This window comes from Hippocampus comes, unplaced genomic scaffold (assembly GCF_001891065.2).
Source record: "Hippocampus comes isolate QL1 unplaced genomic scaffold, H_comes_QL1_v1.1 scaffold249, whole genome shotgun sequence".
Classification (NCBI taxonomy): Eukaryota; Metazoa; Chordata; class Actinopteri; order Syngnathiformes; family Syngnathidae; genus Hippocampus; species Hippocampus comes.
In genome coordinates, this window is record NW_017805035.1 from 564,069 (window position 1) to 583,095 (window position 19,027).

General features: G+C 44.1%; 1 protein-coding gene and 1 long non-coding RNA gene across 2 annotated transcripts in view; one reads left to right on the forward strand and one right to left on the reverse strand.

The window, feature by feature from the left end:
• Positions 1–3,150: 3,150 nt before the first annotated feature.
• Positions 3,151–19,027, reverse strand: part of LOC109512205 (semaphorin-7A) — a 17,005-nt gene continuing 1,128 nt past the window's right edge. The window contains exons 2-14 of the mRNA XM_019863771.1: positions 16,680–16,819; positions 16,378–16,440; positions 15,467–15,562; positions 14,607–14,712; positions 12,633–12,740; positions 12,106–12,245; positions 11,639–11,817; positions 11,408–11,516; positions 10,692–10,893; positions 6,760–6,875; positions 6,343–6,515; positions 5,231–5,286; positions 3,151–3,733 (exon numbers count right to left, since the gene is read on the reverse strand). Coding sequence (XP_019719330.1) covers positions 3,387–3,733; positions 5,231–5,286; positions 6,343–6,515; positions 6,760–6,875; positions 10,692–10,893; positions 11,408–11,516; positions 11,639–11,817; positions 12,106–12,245; positions 12,633–12,740; positions 14,607–14,712; positions 15,467–15,562; positions 16,378–16,440; positions 16,680–16,819 — 1,835 coding nt within the window. The 3' untranslated portion in view covers positions 3,151–3,386. The remainder of the gene's footprint in view (positions 3,734–5,230; positions 5,287–6,342; positions 6,516–6,759; positions 6,876–10,691; positions 10,894–11,407; positions 11,517–11,638; positions 11,818–12,105; positions 12,246–12,632; positions 12,741–14,606; positions 14,713–15,466; positions 15,563–16,377; positions 16,441–16,679; positions 16,820–19,027) is intronic.
• Positions 12,749–19,027, forward strand: part of LOC109512210 (uncharacterized) — a 41,690-nt gene continuing 35,411 nt past the window's right edge. Inside the window, exon 1 of the long non-coding RNA XR_002167478.1 lies at positions 12,749–12,763. This is a non-coding gene — a long non-coding RNA (uncharacterized LOC109512210). The remainder of the gene's footprint in view (positions 12,764–19,027) is intronic.

Here is a 19,027-nt window from a genome sequence, read left to right on the forward strand (position 1 = left end):
CACACTGCTCGTCAACTCAAATAAATGTAGAGCGCAGCGAGCTGGCTCCTAATTAGCTATTAATGACAGCCGGGCCGCAGCGGATGGCCCGACACGACTGCAGGATAATTTGTTGGCACTCTGGAGAACTTTCTAATCCGCTACACGACTCTTCAGTCACAGACTTTATGTTCTTCCAAGATAAACGTGAAACTAGAGCTTCCCTTCGTCAGCCGGTTACTGCCGAACGTACGTGAAGCTTCTGTCCTGGGACGAGCGAGTTTGTTTGTATCACAGCTTTGAAACTCGGTAAGAAAAACTAACAGATACATATCACATTCCAACTATGGCGTTTAAAAGACCCAAAGCATCGAGACAAATGTTCACATAAAGAGGCAGCAATGGTAGAAATCAGCACTGGCAGCAATAAAATACAGAACATCACAAATCTAAACACAAGCCTTTTTTTTTTTTTCCTTTTTCAAATCTCCTGGTAAAAATGTTGCCCTTTTGACGAGGTCTGCGTTAAAATGACTCTTGCGACACCTTGATCACGTCTTTGCGCTCCGTCGGTCACAATTTAGGTGAAGCAGAACACGTCATCTTAGTTTGATGTGGCTGGGCGAGTCATAGATTTTATCGATTTAATTCAAGTTCCTCGATTGAGTGCACGGTTTGCAACAAATAACTTGGCCGCAAACAGAGAGGGGCTAGTTCACAAGAGCATAGCCAAGTTACAATTTTTTCCCCCTCTTGTGACTACTTTTTAAAATCCTGATTTTGCAAAGGGGAAGTCAACCCAAATTTCTTTCTTTACAAAAAATACGTTCCAGAGAAATAGGAGTTAAGCAGCAAAATCCTCCTGTTTTTGTCCACCTCTGGGGGCGGCCATTTTGTCACTTCGTGTCAAGTGGAAATGACATCACAGTCACTCGGGTAACGACCAATCAAGGTTCACCTGTTCTCTGAAACTGAGCCATGATTGGTCGACACCTGAGCCCTGAACAACTGTGATGTCATTTTCAGTCGACGGCAAGTAGCAGCAAAATGGCAGACCCCTGAGATGGACAAAAAACCAGTGGATTTTACTGCTTAACTTATATACAGAATGAATCTGAATGCTGTCTTTAGACTAGTAGAGCTGCATAGGAGTTATTATTGTTAAAAAAAAAAAAAAAAAAGGGTTGACTTCCCCTTTAAGGAAAAAAAGGGAAACATCATTTAACGTCAGAAATCAAAATTTTGTGGGAAAACAAATTGGAGATTTTTATTGTCAGGCCCTATCGCCCAGCCCAATGTGAAAACAAGCCAAGACATGTTGATTTGCAACGGTTTGTCAAAGCAGAAAAAATTGACTTTCAGTCAGTATCATCCATACTATTACGAGGACCACCTAATTGCGTTTGGTCCGCACCAAACACGCTGACCTTTACCAAGGACTGTAAAAATTAGCCCCGATTGAAGGGCAGTCTTAATTTGAGCCTTCCTGGTCCTGCTAACTTTCCAAAGGTGTAGCTGCACTCGATGTCGTTGACCTTTTTAAGAAAGGCCGAAGAGAAACGGCAAAGCTGTGAACAAGGTGTCATGGCTGATGGCATCTTGTTAAAAAGATGCGAGGAAAAAAAACCCAAACCCAAAACGCCCCTTTCTGAGGAGGAGGTACTGAGACACAGTGGTGGTCGGCAAAGAGCTCTTACTCATCCTCGTTACTTCCTGTCAAAACAAACAAACTATACATAGATGATTCTTCCTCCCAGCGATGTTGCCCGAGTCCCAGCAATTGCTTGGACTGCAAAATTGTGCTTAGGAGTTGATGTCCCAGAAGTATTAAGGCTTTGAAAATCTCAATACCAGACTTTTCCTTTTTTTTTTTTTTTCTTTTCCAAAACTACCAATGAGATGCAAGAAGTGATGCAAGATGCCTGATGAACGAGCAGTAGTAAAGCTTCACATATCCACAAAGAAGCACAATCTAAGTCAAAATATCGAAAGAAACGGTCATAACAATCGGCCTGGTATTGATTTTTGTTTTCAACCCCATTGGATATGTTTAGCTTTTACAGTGCGGGAGGGATGGTTCACAAAGAGTGGTCGTCATCAGTGGTCCTAATGCACGCTCATCCCCGATGTTCGCCCAGGATGACAATCAAGACCCACGTAGTGAAAAAATAAAAATAAAAAAATCAAAAAGGTTGATAACCGGCGGATATTAATTGCTTTAACCGTAAATATTATCCTAAACTATAATCGCAAATCACTTTCAGATCATTTCAAAGTCGTCATTATTTTCAAACGAATCCACCGAGGTGATACATCTCGACTGAGAAGATCTTTGTATGTTGTGCAGGAGCTAAGTTTAGTCTGGGTTGTTACCGGAGAGTCTTCGTCACATCTTTTTTTTTTTTTTTTTTTTTTAAGGGTAATGCTTTAAGATTTACAGTTTAAACAATTAATATGTATGGGCAATTATAAATATTTTTAGGAGGGTGCGTCAATCGCATTTTACTTTTGTGTGTGTGTGTGTGTGTGTGTGTGTGTGTGTGTGTGTGTGCGTGTGTGTGTGTGTGTGTGTGTGTGTGTGTGTGTTACATGTCTTAAAAGTAACTTGAACTTCCTTCGGCAGGGTTCTGTCCGCCGTTCCTCTACGAACAGCACGGGTCTACCTTAGCTAGCCTGAACTGTTATGGGGGACATTCACGGTAGTTTGGAGATGGAAGAAAAATTCCAATGATTGCATTTTTTATTTTTTGGTACTGATTCCAATGTGGCCAAAAGCTTTGAAGACAGGGATTCCCAAACGTTTTGATGTCCTGGGACACAAGTTTTCCCCAAGGACCCCGCATAATCCTAATCATATTTATTGGTTCATGTCATATGAATTGTAAAAAGTTATCCATACATGAGTTAGAATCATATAAAAACAAATTCAGATTAAAAAAAAAAATGTTGCATTAGTACGAGAATAAATTTAGATTTTCAAGAAAGAAATGTTTCGATCTTTGCAAGAAGAGAGACATTTTGTCTGTGTGAAAATTTCCAGTAAGACATATTTTGACAAGCGAATTTCAAAAAAGATACAATTTTTACTTCAGGAATACTATTCATTTCATTCTAGAAAAGGTCCCTGTAGTCTGGAAAAAAAAAAGTATTGGATTATATTATTATCTTTTATTTGGCCAAAGCGATGGTAAGGAGGAGTAATTAGTTGTTTGTTTTAGTGACACATTGATTTCCACATGGATGTACGTCCTGAAATACAATATGCCGTAATTTATTGCAAATTATTCCCCGGTTTGAGAACCACAATCTGAAGCGATACCTCACGCCGGTATACTTTGTGAACCAAACCTCCCGCATATCCTCTAACTGGGAGTCATTTAAGGATACGTGGTTAGCGCTAGCTGCGGTTAATGAAGCCAAAGGGCGGCCATGGCGAGCAGCAGCGACGGCCCCATGGTCGAGGCCAGCGAGGCGGCCAACAGCCGGCCGTGGCTGACCACCTTGAACGAGATGACCTCCACCTTGAACCCGTCCTCGGTGGCCATGCAGCGGAAGACGCCTTCCCTCAGGGGCGTGTCCACTGCCGGCCCCAAGACGCAGAAGTCGCCGGAGAAGAGGCAAGGGTAGTTCTTGACACAGTTGTCCTTTTCCCAGCGGTAGGTGGCGTGGAAGGAACGCACCGGGCAGGGCAGGAAGATGGAGGTGTTGGACGGCACCGACACTTGCCTGGGGGAGGTGCGACGCAGCTTGAGGGCTGTTGGAGAACAGTTGGAGAAAAAGGTCTACTGTGCTCACTTCTTGCGATGGATTAACCTATGAGTCATGAAGTGTGAAATTACCAGAGGTGGGAGAATAAGAATGTTTCGAGTTTTGACCTTTCAAAAATCAATCTGTTTGAGCAACTCAAATGGAGTGTCCACTAAATTTTCAGCGAGTCGTGGTTTGGGATTAATCAGGTCAAAAATAAAGTCATCTATCTATCTATCTATCTATAGATAGATAGATAGATAAAATTTGATATTATTCCCAAACCAATGTCTCTATTTTCATGACTGTATGTCAATTGAACGCATGAGCAGCTTTTAGTTTGTAAATTTAACATTTCACATGATCGTGTTGCCATTTTTCTTTTTTACCGATTTTTTTTTTTTTTTTTTTTTTAAATCAAAAATGTAATCCATGAATCCAAATCTAATAATCTTCAAAGCTCCCTCTATGGTACTTGCTTCGTGAGGTTTGCTTACGCACCCATAAACAAATAAATAAATAAATACAAATAAAGCATCTTTCAAAATCACACCATCTTGAAAATGTCGGTGTTCAAAATCAAAAGGGCATAAAAGTGCTGTAAATCCAGGTCCTTGGAATATTTTGACATGTCACACTCGTGTTCTTAAGACACCTGGTCATTGATGGCTGTTTGAACACGCTCTATAAATACATTTCAGTTGAGTTGTTTTAACCCTTTCATGCACCCTGCAAACCGGTAACATGATAAGCCGTCCACGGTAGTAACCGCTGTCCCTGAAAAGGGTTAAACTATCCCAACAAATGCAGAGTATGTCGTTGATACTTTATAAATGGTAGCTCCACCTACACATTTCATATGACTGACAGCTGAACGCCTACGCGCCGCCAACTCAATGCTTTTTTTAAAATCGTTCGTACTTATCACCTGAAAACAGAAGCAATATTTTTCCCTTCAGCTCAAACAATGGTGTCCTATTTGTAAGGGCAGCTCATTAATTGCTGAGCCTGCTCCGAACAGGCTTTTCAGGCGTAATAAAGTCATTGAGTTGAGGAAGAAGAAAAAAAAAAAAGCCTGTAAAGCAATTAAAGTGTCTCGGCTGCATAAATCCAAAGACTGCACCAGTCACGGAGGCTGCACTGCACGAATTTACAACAGGAGGACCGGAAGCCGTCAATAAAATGTTGTTGTAAAACGGTGAAATAAGAATAACACAACAAACTTGAAGTAAGATTAAAAACTGATTTACGAGAAGCGACAGTCGGCGTCGTTACTGTAAGAGTCTCCTTTATAGACGTGAAACTTAGGATATGAGCAGGGCGATGCTTGTCACCACCATTTGGAGGTTATAGTTGCATTGCGGACTCGAACGTTGGCTTTCATGGAAGAAATGATCCCGCCTGCAGGTTTTTTGCGCACTCGGCTCAATTAAGTGATAGTCATCTTTGGACCGCTGGTTTAATTAAGATACAGAGAGCATTTGAGGGCAGATCAAGGGCTCACCAGCAGCCTCCCCGCAAACCGACGAGTTGGATTGGTCCAGATTCTGAATGAGCATCCTGTTAGGAGAGAAGACACAGAGGACAGATTGCTCTTAAAGACTCTCGCCAAGCAATTAGGAGCCTGCAAGTGTACTTTAGAAGTCCAATAAAGCATGCAAATGATACAACTGCGTCCAAAATTTGCTTATCGCTGTCTTTCATAACAGGAAAACCCTCGTAAAGTGCTGCATGGACATTTTAAATATGGACTCGAAGAAGGAGAGCAGAAGAAACGGTCGCGATAGGGTTGAGGAATACTGGTGGAGTCAAAGCTTCATTTGATTTGGATGAATTCTACTCGACATTTAGTGAACGTTTAAAAATTTGGAGGAGTCCGATTCTCAATGCGGACTAACCTGACTTTCCGCCGGCAATGCGAATAGAACTCCGGCACTGGATGTACAGGGACTGAGCAACCCGTCCCACAAAGTTCTGGAACTCATATTCCCGAAGCAACCCCCGACACAATCTTCTGTTTTTGATGGAGTTACGCAAGCTCTCGGGCTGGGAAATGCATCCGCTTTATTGATTTATTTCAGTTTAGCCGAGCCATCCAGTTTGCTCATTGTTTTCTGTTGAACAGTTTGGCCATTAAAATATTCATGAATTAATTCAAGATGCTGATGGGCGGCTCGGTGGTCGACCGGTTAGCGTGTCGGCCTCAAAGCGCAGAGTTGGAGGGTTCGATTTTCGGCTGTGGCCTTCCTGTGTGGTGTTTGCATGTTCTCCACGTGACTGCGTGGGTTTTCTCTGGGTGCTCCGGTTTCCTCCCACTTTCTAAAAACATGCATGGTAGGTTAGTGGAACACTCTAAATTGTCCGTAGGTGTGAGTGTGAGCACGGATGTGAAGTGATTTGAGTCACTTCAAATTGGAAATTGATTTGGGGGAGGATTTTATTTGAAGGCCAAATTGCCCAGCCTTTGCTAAAAACAAGTCATAACTCTAGCGAAAATCTGTCGGAAAAAAAACATTTCTTGACCATAAGCGCGGCAGCACCTGAACGTGTCTTCTTGCGAAGATTCCATTCAACCATTGCGACTCGTTATAGAGTGATACTCTTGTCCTAACATACCCCGACGTGACGTTATATCCTGGCGGGATGGCGATGCACCTCCTCCTTGCCTTGTCCCAGCCGCAATACGGGTCCCGGGAGAGGATGCACTCGCGGCACGTGTCGCCATAGCGACCGCAGTCGGCCAGCGGCAGCCGTTGGACCTCCATCGCCGTGGCAACGTACAAGTGACCCTACGGCAAATATGCAGCTTCCTTTTACAACCGGCATTCGATCGCTTTGGGGATTGAATTGGCTTTCCAATCAAGATAAGAGCCGCCTTGTTTTCAGACGGGCATCCCGGCTCAATTTTTCGCCTGGTTTTTAATGGTTGCTCTGTGAAATCTAGAATGGAATACCAAGTGGCCTCATCCATCTCGATTCAGAGCATAAATTATTGATTCACAAGACATGAGAGCGCCGTGGTGTTCTGCGTACCTTTTGGGGGTTGATGGCCATGTTGAGGACAGGCCCCTCATTGCGAAACATGGAATACTGGGAGATGATAAACACCCCATCGCTGCTGTGAAGAACTTTAAGCACTTTTCCTTGTTCTGTTGGCAAAGACAAAGCGCGGACAGAATCAGAATTCTTTGGACCGCTTCCATTCGTAGGAGGGCTGCTGGGTCAAAATGAAGAAACCACACCAAAAAAAGGAAGAAACTGAGCTTCTCATATTGGAATGTCAGTTTATCTTTTCAGGTTGGGCAATGAAACGTGTAAATCGCTGGTAAAAATGTGGAATATTGAGAGACCGTATTAGGAACTTGTCTTTCCTTATATGGTTTGTCAGCTCAAACAGCCTTAAATATATAAAACCACATCTAAATTTATTAATATGTACTTTTAAAAATATGTCATAACACAAAGGTGTCAAACACAAGGCCTGGGGGCCATATGTGGTCCGCCACATCATTTTAAGTGGCCCGCGAAAGCAAATCAAAGATGACAACTTCCATGATGCTTGCTAAAATCTGTACCAACATTTCACATTTTCACATGTAATAAATCAGTGACATATTGTCAGCATTTTCTTGTTACCAAACCCCTCATTAGAGTTACTTAACCACAACGTTTTTCTTGACTTCTTTATATAGTTTCAGCCCCTCCAAGGCAATCGGTCATTATAACGTGGCCCGCGACAGAAATGAGTTTGACGCCCCTGCCTTCACACCTCCTCCTCACTCTCTTGCTGTGAAGAAGTCATATAACATCACTTCAAGGAAACAGAAAGAAGACTCCTTCGCTCGCACAGTTCTCCAAATCAATGCTGTGGCAGTATTGGTCAGTGTGAATTGAAGTTCATTGTCAAACACTCACGCCAATCAAAAGAAAAGTCAAAAGATAATTGATATGTTCACACCTAAATGTTCGACCAAACCATGTAAGAATAGCACATAGCATCTATTCTCTCTGCTCTGTGTAAGCAACGACAACAACAATTTACCGAATTCTATAGCTTAACCCTTTCAGGGACAACGGCCACTGCAGTGGACACTTTATCGTGTTATCAGGTTGCAGCGTGCATGAAAAGGTTAAATTCGGACTTGCTTGTTTACTGTAAAACCTCCGCAATGGAAATCTGTGATGAACCCGATTTGGCTTCAACCTGCCTGAAATGCCAGCACAGAGACAGAAAGTGACCCAGTTTCTGATGGCACTGATGACGAGAAAAAAAGATTAGTGGTGATGTTTTTTTTTTTTTTTTTTATATATATCAATGGATTTTCGTCTTGGAGATTTGTAGCGGTCTGACAAATAATCCCAGAGGGAATATTTGTGTAGTGCAATGAGGCCTTTCATCACATCGCCAGCACGGTTCTTATTTTGCGGCCCGAACTTCTTGTCCTCAAACTTAAAAAAAAAACAAAAAAAAACTCCTTTGTCTAAGATAACGTGACGCATTTCATCCGGTTTATTCTATGAGATGGTCTATTTCCAGCTCTGCTATCAAGAAAGTGGATCAGCACCAACATGGCAGCAGCAGCAGCAGCGGGCAGGCAGGCAGGCAGGCGGCACTGCAGGTTGAAAACGGGTGACAGTGCAGAACTTCAGCTGCTGAGTGGACACATTCGTTTTTGTCCAACAACAATCTTTATTGGAAAGCTTGCACACTTTGGAGAAAAGGCCAAAAAGTTGTGTTTGGGTTTAGCTTGGACAAGCGTTTCAGACACATCAGTATTTGTATACCCAAAGTCACTACTTCATAATAAGTCGTCTTTAAAGCTGCTTGGTCCTTTTTATGTGTGACTTATACTGGGAATTTAAACCTGTGAAGGTATCATGTCTTGTCTTTAGGGTGGTAGACTCATCAGCAAAACTATGGCTAACCGCTAATGCTAGTTTCTAGCCAACGTCATGAGCAGAGCGGACCGGAGAAGAGGGGGAAACTTGGCTAGGATGACTAATAACCCTGTAAATGCGGGCCGCTCATTTAGGTGAGCGCCATGGGAGCATTTTGACTACTAATAAAGACGGAAATCGCATAGTCGGCAAGAATCAGCTGTGTTTGGCGTAAGTGCTTACAAAAAAAAACAAAAAACGTTCCTGGGTCACATCAAACGTCTTCACGCGCCTTGAAAAATGTCAACAGCAGGGCGATGGGGGCTTTGGTGGTGATTCGAGTCTTGGATAGTATGTCCAAAATTAGCGACAAAATTAATTGGACTGCATCAGTCATTTTTATATGGTTCAGAATCTTCCCAGTTTTTCCGTTGAGAGCCGATTCTGTGGAATTCTTCTCCCTTTTCCGGCTATAATGTGGAGCCGTGCTAATGATTTTGTTTCATTTTCTTTGTGTGCGTGGCTATTGATGTCAAGAAGCTCTCCAAAGGGTAGTCGAGATGAAGATTTGCACGAGGCTTCACGCTTTGTGAGTGGAAAGTACAACCGTGATGTTTTTTGACATGGAAAAGGTAGAAGCAGTTGCCTTGGAGTCCAAGGATCAGCCCCATCAGTGTTGATTGAATCTTGAGGGACACAAATGGTCTCCCACTGTGATCATGTTTCTGACGGTGTGGCTGCTTGCCGCTTTGGTTCAATTTCTTATTTGCCGCCTAGTCGTCCTCGTATACGCAATTGTTCGCGAGCCTCTGTGAAAAGGCACAAGCGATGTCATCCATGCCGAGAGTCGAGATGGCAGCGCTCTCATCCTTCTTCAGACGTCATTGTGCTCTATTTTCTTTTTCCGGCCATCAGGCCGTGCCCCTCCTGTTGCTGCCGCACTTCATTTCGCTGACAGTGAGAGGCCGTTGCGCATCTCTCTCTCAATTGTTTTCTCTTTTGCTATTTTTAGCTTCAACCGAGTCGCTCATGTTGGACTGACGGCCCCGTGAATTTGTTTGCAGAGACTCTAAGCCGATAGATGTGACATCTCCTGTGAACACGAGCGCAGCGAGAGAGTCGTGCACACGCAAGACTTATGATGGTTGCCATGGTGATCTCCCTCAGGCCCTCGGCAATTTTCGGAGGACCTTCTCAGAGCGATGGCAGCTGGGCGGCGTGCGTGTTTGATTGCATCGAAATCAAATATCTCACCGCTCATGGTCGCAACTGATATGTGGAAGCTTTATGAACAATGTCATGGGCAAAGATGACTTATTAATTCAAAGAATTGGGCTGTTCTTCCCACATTTAGTCTGTGTTGTTGTAAATATGGGGCGGCACGGTGGGCAACTGGTTAGCATGTCGGCCTCACGGTGCAGAGGAGCAGGGTTCGATTCCGGCTCTGACTTTCCTGTGTGGAGTTTTTGCATGTTCTCCCCGTGCTTATGTGGGTTTTCTCCGGGTACTCCGGTTTCCTCCCATAAAAATAAGCACGGCAGGCTAATGGAACACTCTCAATTGTCCCCTGGGTGTGATTGTGAGCACGAATGGTTATTCGTCTATGTGTGTCCTGTGATTGTCTGGCAACCTGTTCAGGGCTCCAGCACGCCCTGCGACCCTCGTGACGATAAGCGTATTGGAAAACGGATGGGTGTTTTCAGTACGCGAACCTGAGTGGGATTGTTTTGTTCCTTGTTGCAAACAAAAAAAAGCAATCTTGAATCAGTGCCAGCTACTACATAACCTTTCACACCCAGCTGGTAGCACTGGCAGTTGGTTGCTGGTGTTTGACCCGGGGCTTAGTTTGTCTCCATTTGGCTTCGCGCTGCCTTATTCACATTCCAGGGACAAGAATTGACTGGCTTTTTGTCGAAAAATGGCAGTTCAATATCAGCGTCAACGATCAGTTTTGCCAGATCACCGTGGCTGCTTTTCCAGTCAAAGATGAAAGAATCTGATCTCATTTTGACTGGCTCACACTTGGACCAGTGTGAGAAGACTATTATTCTCCCAAAAGTCAACAACTAGCAGAATAGCGAGTTTACCTGTTCCGAGATAAAGGACACTGTAGTGCTCGTCGTTGACAGCCAGGACGATGTCCGCAACAGTATGTGTGATTTGGTCGTCCGTCGGCAGGTCCAGCGGGGCGACGCCCACCGGCCGGATCACGTCCTCGATTTCCGGGTGGTATCGGATCACGCCCAGGTTTTTGAGGTCATTTCCTGCCGAGGAATTCTTTCGACCGCACTGTGAGGAGAAGTGACGGATTCAGAACCGGTCGGAGTGGAAGGATGCCAATTATGTATAGCCCTCATCAGAACGACTATCTACTCAATCGTTTACTGTATATTCAGTACACGGTGGCACCCGGTTCGTCAAGGGTTTGTCACTGGGGATTCCCCTATTCACGGAATTTCAAAAAATGATTCTTCAAGAATGTTTGGAATTGAAAAACATGTCACTGCAATTATAATGGGAAAAATTCTTTGCTGGGTTTTTGCTATTGGTACTTGGGCCTGGTCTCGATCCCCATGAATCGCCCTGGTCCACTGTATTGTAAACCATAATTTGATCCTAACCCAGGCTTTAATCCCAATGAATCTGTCACTTGAAACACGAGCCTTGGTTTAAAAGCATAAATCCTTAACCTCCCGCCAAGCAATTCTGATTACCGCACTGCGAGAAAAAGGACTGAATGACGACCAGCTGGAACGGAAGGAGAACTGGACCCCGGGCGAGTAGTTCAACCGCATGTCCTTACCATCCCGGGTCGATTTCCAATGAAGGAGTTGCTGTAGCCTTTCAGCTTGGACGTGGAGAAGGCCTGGTCGATGTCTTCAATGGAGTAGGCGCAGATCACAGTTCTGCCCCTGGAAATGAAGGCCCACAAGTTATATTGGCGGAACGGATTACGGTTCTACGGTTCTGGTACAGAGTGACTGATTGACAGACGATCAAACATGCCAGAGAGTCAGTTGGCATTGCAGCTCACCAGGCGTTGGAAAAGAGGCCATACATGACACCGGCCCGTTTGTCCTCTGCGGTCAGAACCACTGCCTGCTTCATGCTGTTGTACTGCTGCTGAGTGTTTCCGGCACCGCACATGACCCGCGCCTTCATGAAGGTGGTCCACGAGTCGGCCAGCAGGTTCTTGATCCCGCCCTCGTCCACCTATGGAATGTGCGGGGTTCACTAAATGATGACTTTCGTGACGAATTTCGTCTCATAAGATCGCAATTGTTACTTCGGCAAATTGTGTCTTTGGTCTGACCTTGGGTTCTGAAAGATTCTGACCTATGACATGTAGAAATATACATGATAGTTTGGCTCATGAGGGGGGGATCCTTGAAACATTTTTTTCCTCTTGATCCAAAAGCTTTGACAACCTCATTCCAGAATATTCCAAAGGACTCATGCGACGGAGGGTCTGATTGGGCGCTGGGATCTGTGTGTCCTTACCGTGCAGATACGGCCGATGCGGGCCCGGTATGGCTCCTCGTCCACTCGGGCGGTCTTGTTGATCTCGCTGAAGAAGAAATAGATCTCCTCCTTATACTTGAGGGTAGACGGGATGATGGCGGCTCCAGCAAACTGAGGGTCTGAGTGGCGAGATGTCAACATGAGACGCCGACCGAAACCAAAACAGAAACTGTTTGGGTTTTAAAACCAGTTCGAAAACATAACACTGGCATTGAAACTCTTTCCAAGGCCTTCAACCTGAACTTGAAATCCCAACCGTGCTTTGCAACTGTCACCTTTGTTTCAGACCCAAATGCCGTCTTAAACCCTGACCCTTTTTAAAATCTCAAAACTAACATTAGCAGAATCTTGGAATAGCATTTTGAAACCCCAACTCTAGAACCCAACGCCGACATTATCACTTTCTTTTTGTGCGACTCACAATGTGAGATAACATCGCCACCCGAAACCTAAACATCATGATTTCCACATTCGCTTTGTTTCCGTGCCAAATCCTCCTACTTAACTCAGCAGCCAAACGTTCTCCGTCTTTAGGAGCTTCTGGGGCCCAAAGGTGCGGCGGATGGAGCCGACGTGACCGCCCACCGCCGACATGGCTGAATACAGACTCCCATCTGAGGAGAATCGACAGCAGCGGGTAAGCAAAGGCCAAAATGGAGCCTGATGGATGACTGAGTGAAAGACGTGAATGCAGAGGAGAAAACATTAAACACAGAGCCAAGGCAGGAGCCCCGAGGGCTCAACGCAATAAAGATGAAGTGGCGGCGAAACGGAGCAGGAGGCTGAAAGCCACCAACACACGTCAGTCTCCTTTTCAGGTTCGTTTCCATAGCGATCGTCGTTAAACATGGAATAATTAAGACCTAATTAACTCAACCTCTGCTCTGCGGTATGTGGCAAGCACTGGATGATGTCATTCAACAAAAATCTCATACATTTTCATGTCGAGAGGTTACATTGAACTGAATTTGACCGAAAAGGTTGTCTAAGAGCGAAGGTTACCACATCAACTCATTCAGATCCCTGCAGAGTAAAAAAAACAGGACAGACAAGAGTCTTGTTACCAACCCTGGTAAATTTGGATCATTTAAAAACGATATATATGGTTGTCAAATGACGTTTCAAAATCATGAAAAGTAAAGTTCTTGTCTTAGCTCTGGAATGCTGTGGGTGTGTCCTCTGAATGCGTCAAAAATTCACTCGCCCCACGGACCTGTCAACTGTCAATCAAATACGACTGCTACGATCAAGAAAAATGATTGCGACTGTTTCTGGAATGTATCCCGCCGTATTATCACGGGTGTTTCGCTCACTGCGAAAATGAGGCGCTCCAAAGCGGTCACGCCGACGCGCAGTCCACACGCTGGCTCTCAAGTCGGATTTATGTCTTCCATGAGGGCCACTTCGTTGTTCAGTCCCCTTGATGTTGCTGAATAACGACATTTTTTTTCACCTCCGTAACATCTAAATCAGCCGATCGTTACATCATCAACAAAATCGATTTTACTACTCTGCCTCAACATTCCACGCTTGAAGTTAAGGCGCGAAATCAACTAATTGCTTCTCATCTGTTTTTAGCATCTCATTTTCCAATCGGCCAGAACTTTGGACTTGTCCGTCTGCTAACGTCACCGGATTATAACGCTCCGTGGAGCTGCGAAACGTCCAGCCAACGAGGCGACATACATAAGAACAAAAATAAGGCGTCGGTGGACGAGAATAGCGGTTAGCCTCGCTAGCTTCTGGCTACTCTTAAAATATTCACGCCGGTGGGATCTCGGGACTGGCGGCAGGGAACGAGGGCAGCGGTGCGAAATGGAACTCCGGCTTTGTCAACCCAAATTTTACGTCAACAATACTCAGCCAACATCTGTGCGCTAGTAGGAACTTTATTTGTCATTGAAGTGGTGTGACACAACACACAGCGTCATTGTTAATGCCTGTGTCATTCTTCGACACTGAACGTGTGGCCGTCTGGGTTCCAAAAGTATGCGGAATATGTTGTAACTCCAAAAAACTCCACCCTGGATTGGTTCCGAATTAATAGCATGGCGAACGATGTCATCGAAACAAAATCTCCGTCTAAATGTATCTTTCTTTTCCTAACAGGATTTTGTCCACTATATTTCGAATTGACCTGCCATGTTGCCGCAAGCTGCTGTTGCCTTCGTAAGCAGTTTGACGAAACATAGCTAAATTAAAACCGTTCTGCGCTGTTGTATACAAAGAAACCTTCACGGTATACTCTGGAAAAAGATCGTTTCAATCTTGTTCCATAACATTGTTCAGTTAATGTGTGGAAAATGATCCGCCTGGGGCACCGAGTAACGAAAATGTGTTGACTTGGTGAGACTGACGAAGAACAGCTGCGCTTTATTGGCTCCAGTGGATGAATGTCAACATTTTTACACGAGGCCGCGCGGGGTGACTGTGCTGCCGATGGCGTTTGGTGCTGCTCCGGCGCACACGCGCTGGTTTACCTGCGGGCAGGCTGATGGACTTTTGCGAGGGGTACGGCGGGGAGATGTCGGCGGGCGAAGCAATCTGCCCAACACCCTGGATGTCGGTCAGCACTGTGTCGTTAACCTGCACGTAGACACGTTTGACACTCAGGACCGGATCGTAGAATTCAAACCCGAAACTCAAACCACAACCCAGACTTGAAACATGAACGCCGGCTTTAACCCTTTCAGGGACAGTGGTTACAGTACGATAGTGGACAGTTTATCGGATTATCATGATTTGTGCATGAATGGGTTAATGATCACATGATCAGATTAGGACAACGTTTCCGAATCTGAAACCTGAACATCAAGCCCTAAATCAAGCTTGAAACACTATTTTGGAAAAGTAACTTGAAAATATATTTTGAAACCGTAACCCAAAATATATTTTGATACCGTAACCGAAAATATATTTTGATACCCTCACTTGAAGCCCTACTTCAGGTCTGAAACACTCAGCTGAAACACTCCTGCTTATTTGACACCTCAAGCCGGCCTTTCACCTAAGCCTTACTCTTACCCTGAAAATCGAACTCCCAACATCAACCCAGGCTTCAAACCCTAATTTAAAACATCGACCCTTATTAGAAATATGAACCAAGGCGATGAAACGTATTTTTCAACCCTAACCTGAAACCCCTACCCTGGCTTTAAAACCTAATTTAAAATAACCACGCCTTGTTTGATCAGGTTGCAACCAAAATACAAAGAGACCAGAAGAGTCACAAAAAGGCATAAAAGATGCCGTACTTGGAAATGTATTGTGCATTTTTTTTTCAACCACAAAAAGTGGGTCAGGACGTTTAGCTCGCATTCATGTTTGGTGTACCGCTCACCAGCATCCAGCAGCGAGGACTGCCAGCATTTGTCCCGCACACGATGAAGGTGTCGTTGACTTTCTCAATGACCGTGATGAAGTTGTCGCACTCCAGCTGCGAGGTAAACAGATGACAAAAGTGAGACGAGGAAACCACGGCTGAAGTACGAGCCTGAAGAGAGGCGAGGGTGCAAACATGAGACGAGATCCACAGAGGGATGGCTGGATTGGATCACTATGCTGTGATTATGTTCCATTCAATCATCCATCCATATATTTCGCACGATAAGGCGCACCTAAAAGCATTCCATTTTCTCAAAAGCCGACCGTGCGCCTTATAATCCGATGCGCCTTATACATGGATCAATATTCTGATTAATTAGATGTAGAATTTTAAATCTTCTGTCAAGCGCTTTGTTACAGCTGCAGCGGTTGTGAAACTTCGATATGAATAAAGCTGTATTGTATTGTATAATTGCTTTAGGGTAGCTCCATCTGGTGGATGCATAACGCAACCGCAGCCACTATTGTAGCTTCGATTCTGTGCGTCTAGAAAATTTTGTAAGTAGACATGTTTTCCATGTAAATGCCCTAATCGATTGCCCTATTTGTTTCTTGAAAATTCTGTAAGACAGTGAGTTGCCCAAAAATCCCCCCCTCCCCATCAGTAACCCCCCCCCCCAAAAAAAAAAAAAACTGATATCAACATCCCCCTTGGCAGGGTTCGCTGGATTCCAGCAACTGATGACATCATTTGCGAGCTTGATCGATTTCCATCTTGGCAGTGATTAAAGCATGCGAGTAAAACGTGTCACAAAGCTCGGACCGACAAAGGTGGTGATGATGATGATGGTGGTGAAGATGATTGCAGATGATGAAGATGCACTTTGAAGGCTGGTTGGACAGTCAGACTCGAGAGAGCGCTTCTACCTCGAGGGGCGCCGCCTTAGCCTTGCAGGTGTCGATGGCTGTCTGGTCTGACGGCGCCGGAATCTATTGGGAGAGCTCCTGAGTTAGTAAAGCACTCTATTTTCATCAATACTTGGAGTGGCTCACAATTGTTTGATATCAAAGCCTTTTGAGTATGTATTCGATATCCTTCATACACGTCTTACGGATGCAAAGGATGAACCGCAAAATCGCGGTTATCTCCCCAGAATGTAAGCACAACATTGTGGAGCGATGACCTGTCTGAGTCAAAGTGAATTAATCATAAATAAATCCACAAATACCTGCACGTCACGTACGCCTCTGTTGCTGAAAGTGAGGACGTAGATGACAGCCTGGCCGCCCACGTAGAGCGTGTCGCTGCCCTCTTGGTGATACATGCTGATGTAATTCTCGGGCTTGTCAAAGTGGAAGCGAGACGGTTCTGGGGGAGTCGGGACAACGGCACGTCAGACAAAAGCTTCTGTCCAGGGCAAACGTTATTCAACTATCATTGTAGCGGAGCAGCTATTGTGAGTAACGCGGTATAATGGACAATGAATATAACATTCAGAAAATATTACAGAGCGTTTGAATTCATTCCCTGATCAAGCTCTTCATTTACTCACAGTCAAATCAAAGGGATCCCATTGAAATGAATTGTAAGGCCAGTAATCCGTTCAGAGTCACCCCCAAAAAACCACCACATTCAAAACACAACAAAATACATCATGAAGGAAACTGGTTTCATAAAGTGGAATTATAGTACGGACTGTTTGCACGTGTTTTGGATGTCTACCTGTTGGGGGCGTGGCCCAGTCAGGAGTGGAATTTGGTTCATTTGCGTGTGGATGTGAGTTGAACTCTTTCCACTTAACTTCCTGCCTATTTTTATCCAAGAGAAATTAAGACCCATCCCAAATGGTCAAAACATCTTCGAAACAGAAATGTCACACTGAGCTTCTGCGCCTATGACTCGGAAGATAGGCTGGGTGAACATCTGCAATTTTCAAGCCAAGCAATTCCATTGTCTCTGTCATTTGCATTTTTGTTTGGCAGTGTGTCTGCTGCATGCGCCACACATGAACTAACAAATGTATGAAGTGCTGCCTTCAGCAGTGAAAATCGTTTCTTTTCACACCACTCTGTGGGCTCCACAGTTTGGCAAGTAGTACCCACTTGCCTAGATGCAACACCCTACAATGTAAGACATGTCTCTCGGGATGAATTTAAAAAAAAATAAACTGAATCGGAAAACCGATTATGATTTAAATGGTCTGCGCATGGAATTGCACCATAAGAGATCGATCTTTCCACTTTAAAATATATTAAGATATCTATTGAATCGACATTTATGAGAGCCATCTCTTCTGAAATTCTCCCATACCATATTGAATCGAATAGTATTTCCATTGAATCGAAGCGAATCGAATCGTTCCATTTCTAAAGTCAGATCTACTCGTCTGCTTTAAAGCTAAGCTTCCAAAACTTTTTTTCAGACATGTCTCTCGGGATGAATTGAAAAAAAAAAACTGAATCGGAAAACCGATTATGATTTAAATGGTCTGCGCATGGAATTGCACCATAAGAGATCGATCTTTCCACTTTAAAATATATTAAGATATGTATTGAATCGACTTTTATGAGAGCCATCTCTTCTCAAATTCTCCCATACCATATTGAATCGAATGGTAATTCCATTGAATCGAAGCGAATCGAATCGTTCATTTCTAACGTCAGATCTACACGTCTGCTTTAAAGCTAAGCTTCCAAAACTTTTTTTTTTTTTTTTTAACTTAAAGTAGATTTTGGTCGATGTAATCTGCTCAGAATCATTTAAATATGTGTTGAAATACGATTGTACTTTTCGGAGTGCTGTAAAAGATGGCAATAACATGTTTTATGATTTTATGGGGTGAATTATGCCTGCCCTTGTCGATTAACACTTCAAAGAGATAAGCAGGAGAATGAATGTTGTACTTGTGAGCTGTGATTGTTGTGGATTCATTAAAAATGTACAATGGCGCGAGGTCCTCACAGGAGCGTTTCAGCAGTTAATGAGATTCTCAAGAAAAACACGTAATTACACCGGGAGGACGGCAAAGAAAAGAAAGATCTTTTCTTTAAAAACAACAAAAGCGGAAATATACGGTCTGGGGGCTCCATTGTGGCCACAATCTAGATTTCTTGTGTGTATAAAAGGTTTAATATGTGGCCACAAAATACCAAATTATGTCGAAGAAATACGTAGGCCATGACCAGGAAATATTCTTTTGTGTGTTCATCGTCCCCATAAGGCACTCGTCTGCGGCTCCGTAGTGACGTCGTCCTGTAAATGTGTCCTTTCTTCACCACGCATTTCACTGACAGAATCTTCTACAGATGCACTTTGCCACATTAAAAAAAGTAGCCAGTGTCCATCTTACATATCGGTGAGCACCGTTCCCACACCATAACTCATCCTGCTGTTAATATCGAAACAGCGGGCAACAAAAGTGAGTACACTCCTCAGTGAAAATTTGACATTTAATGGCAGGACGATCTGTTTCTATTCATTTTATCGTCCTAATATACAGCCGTGCAATTTTTTTTTTCTTAAATTCGGCTGGACCGCCTCCTCAGCTGGTCAAGTGAGGATTGAAAGCCTCTTCGA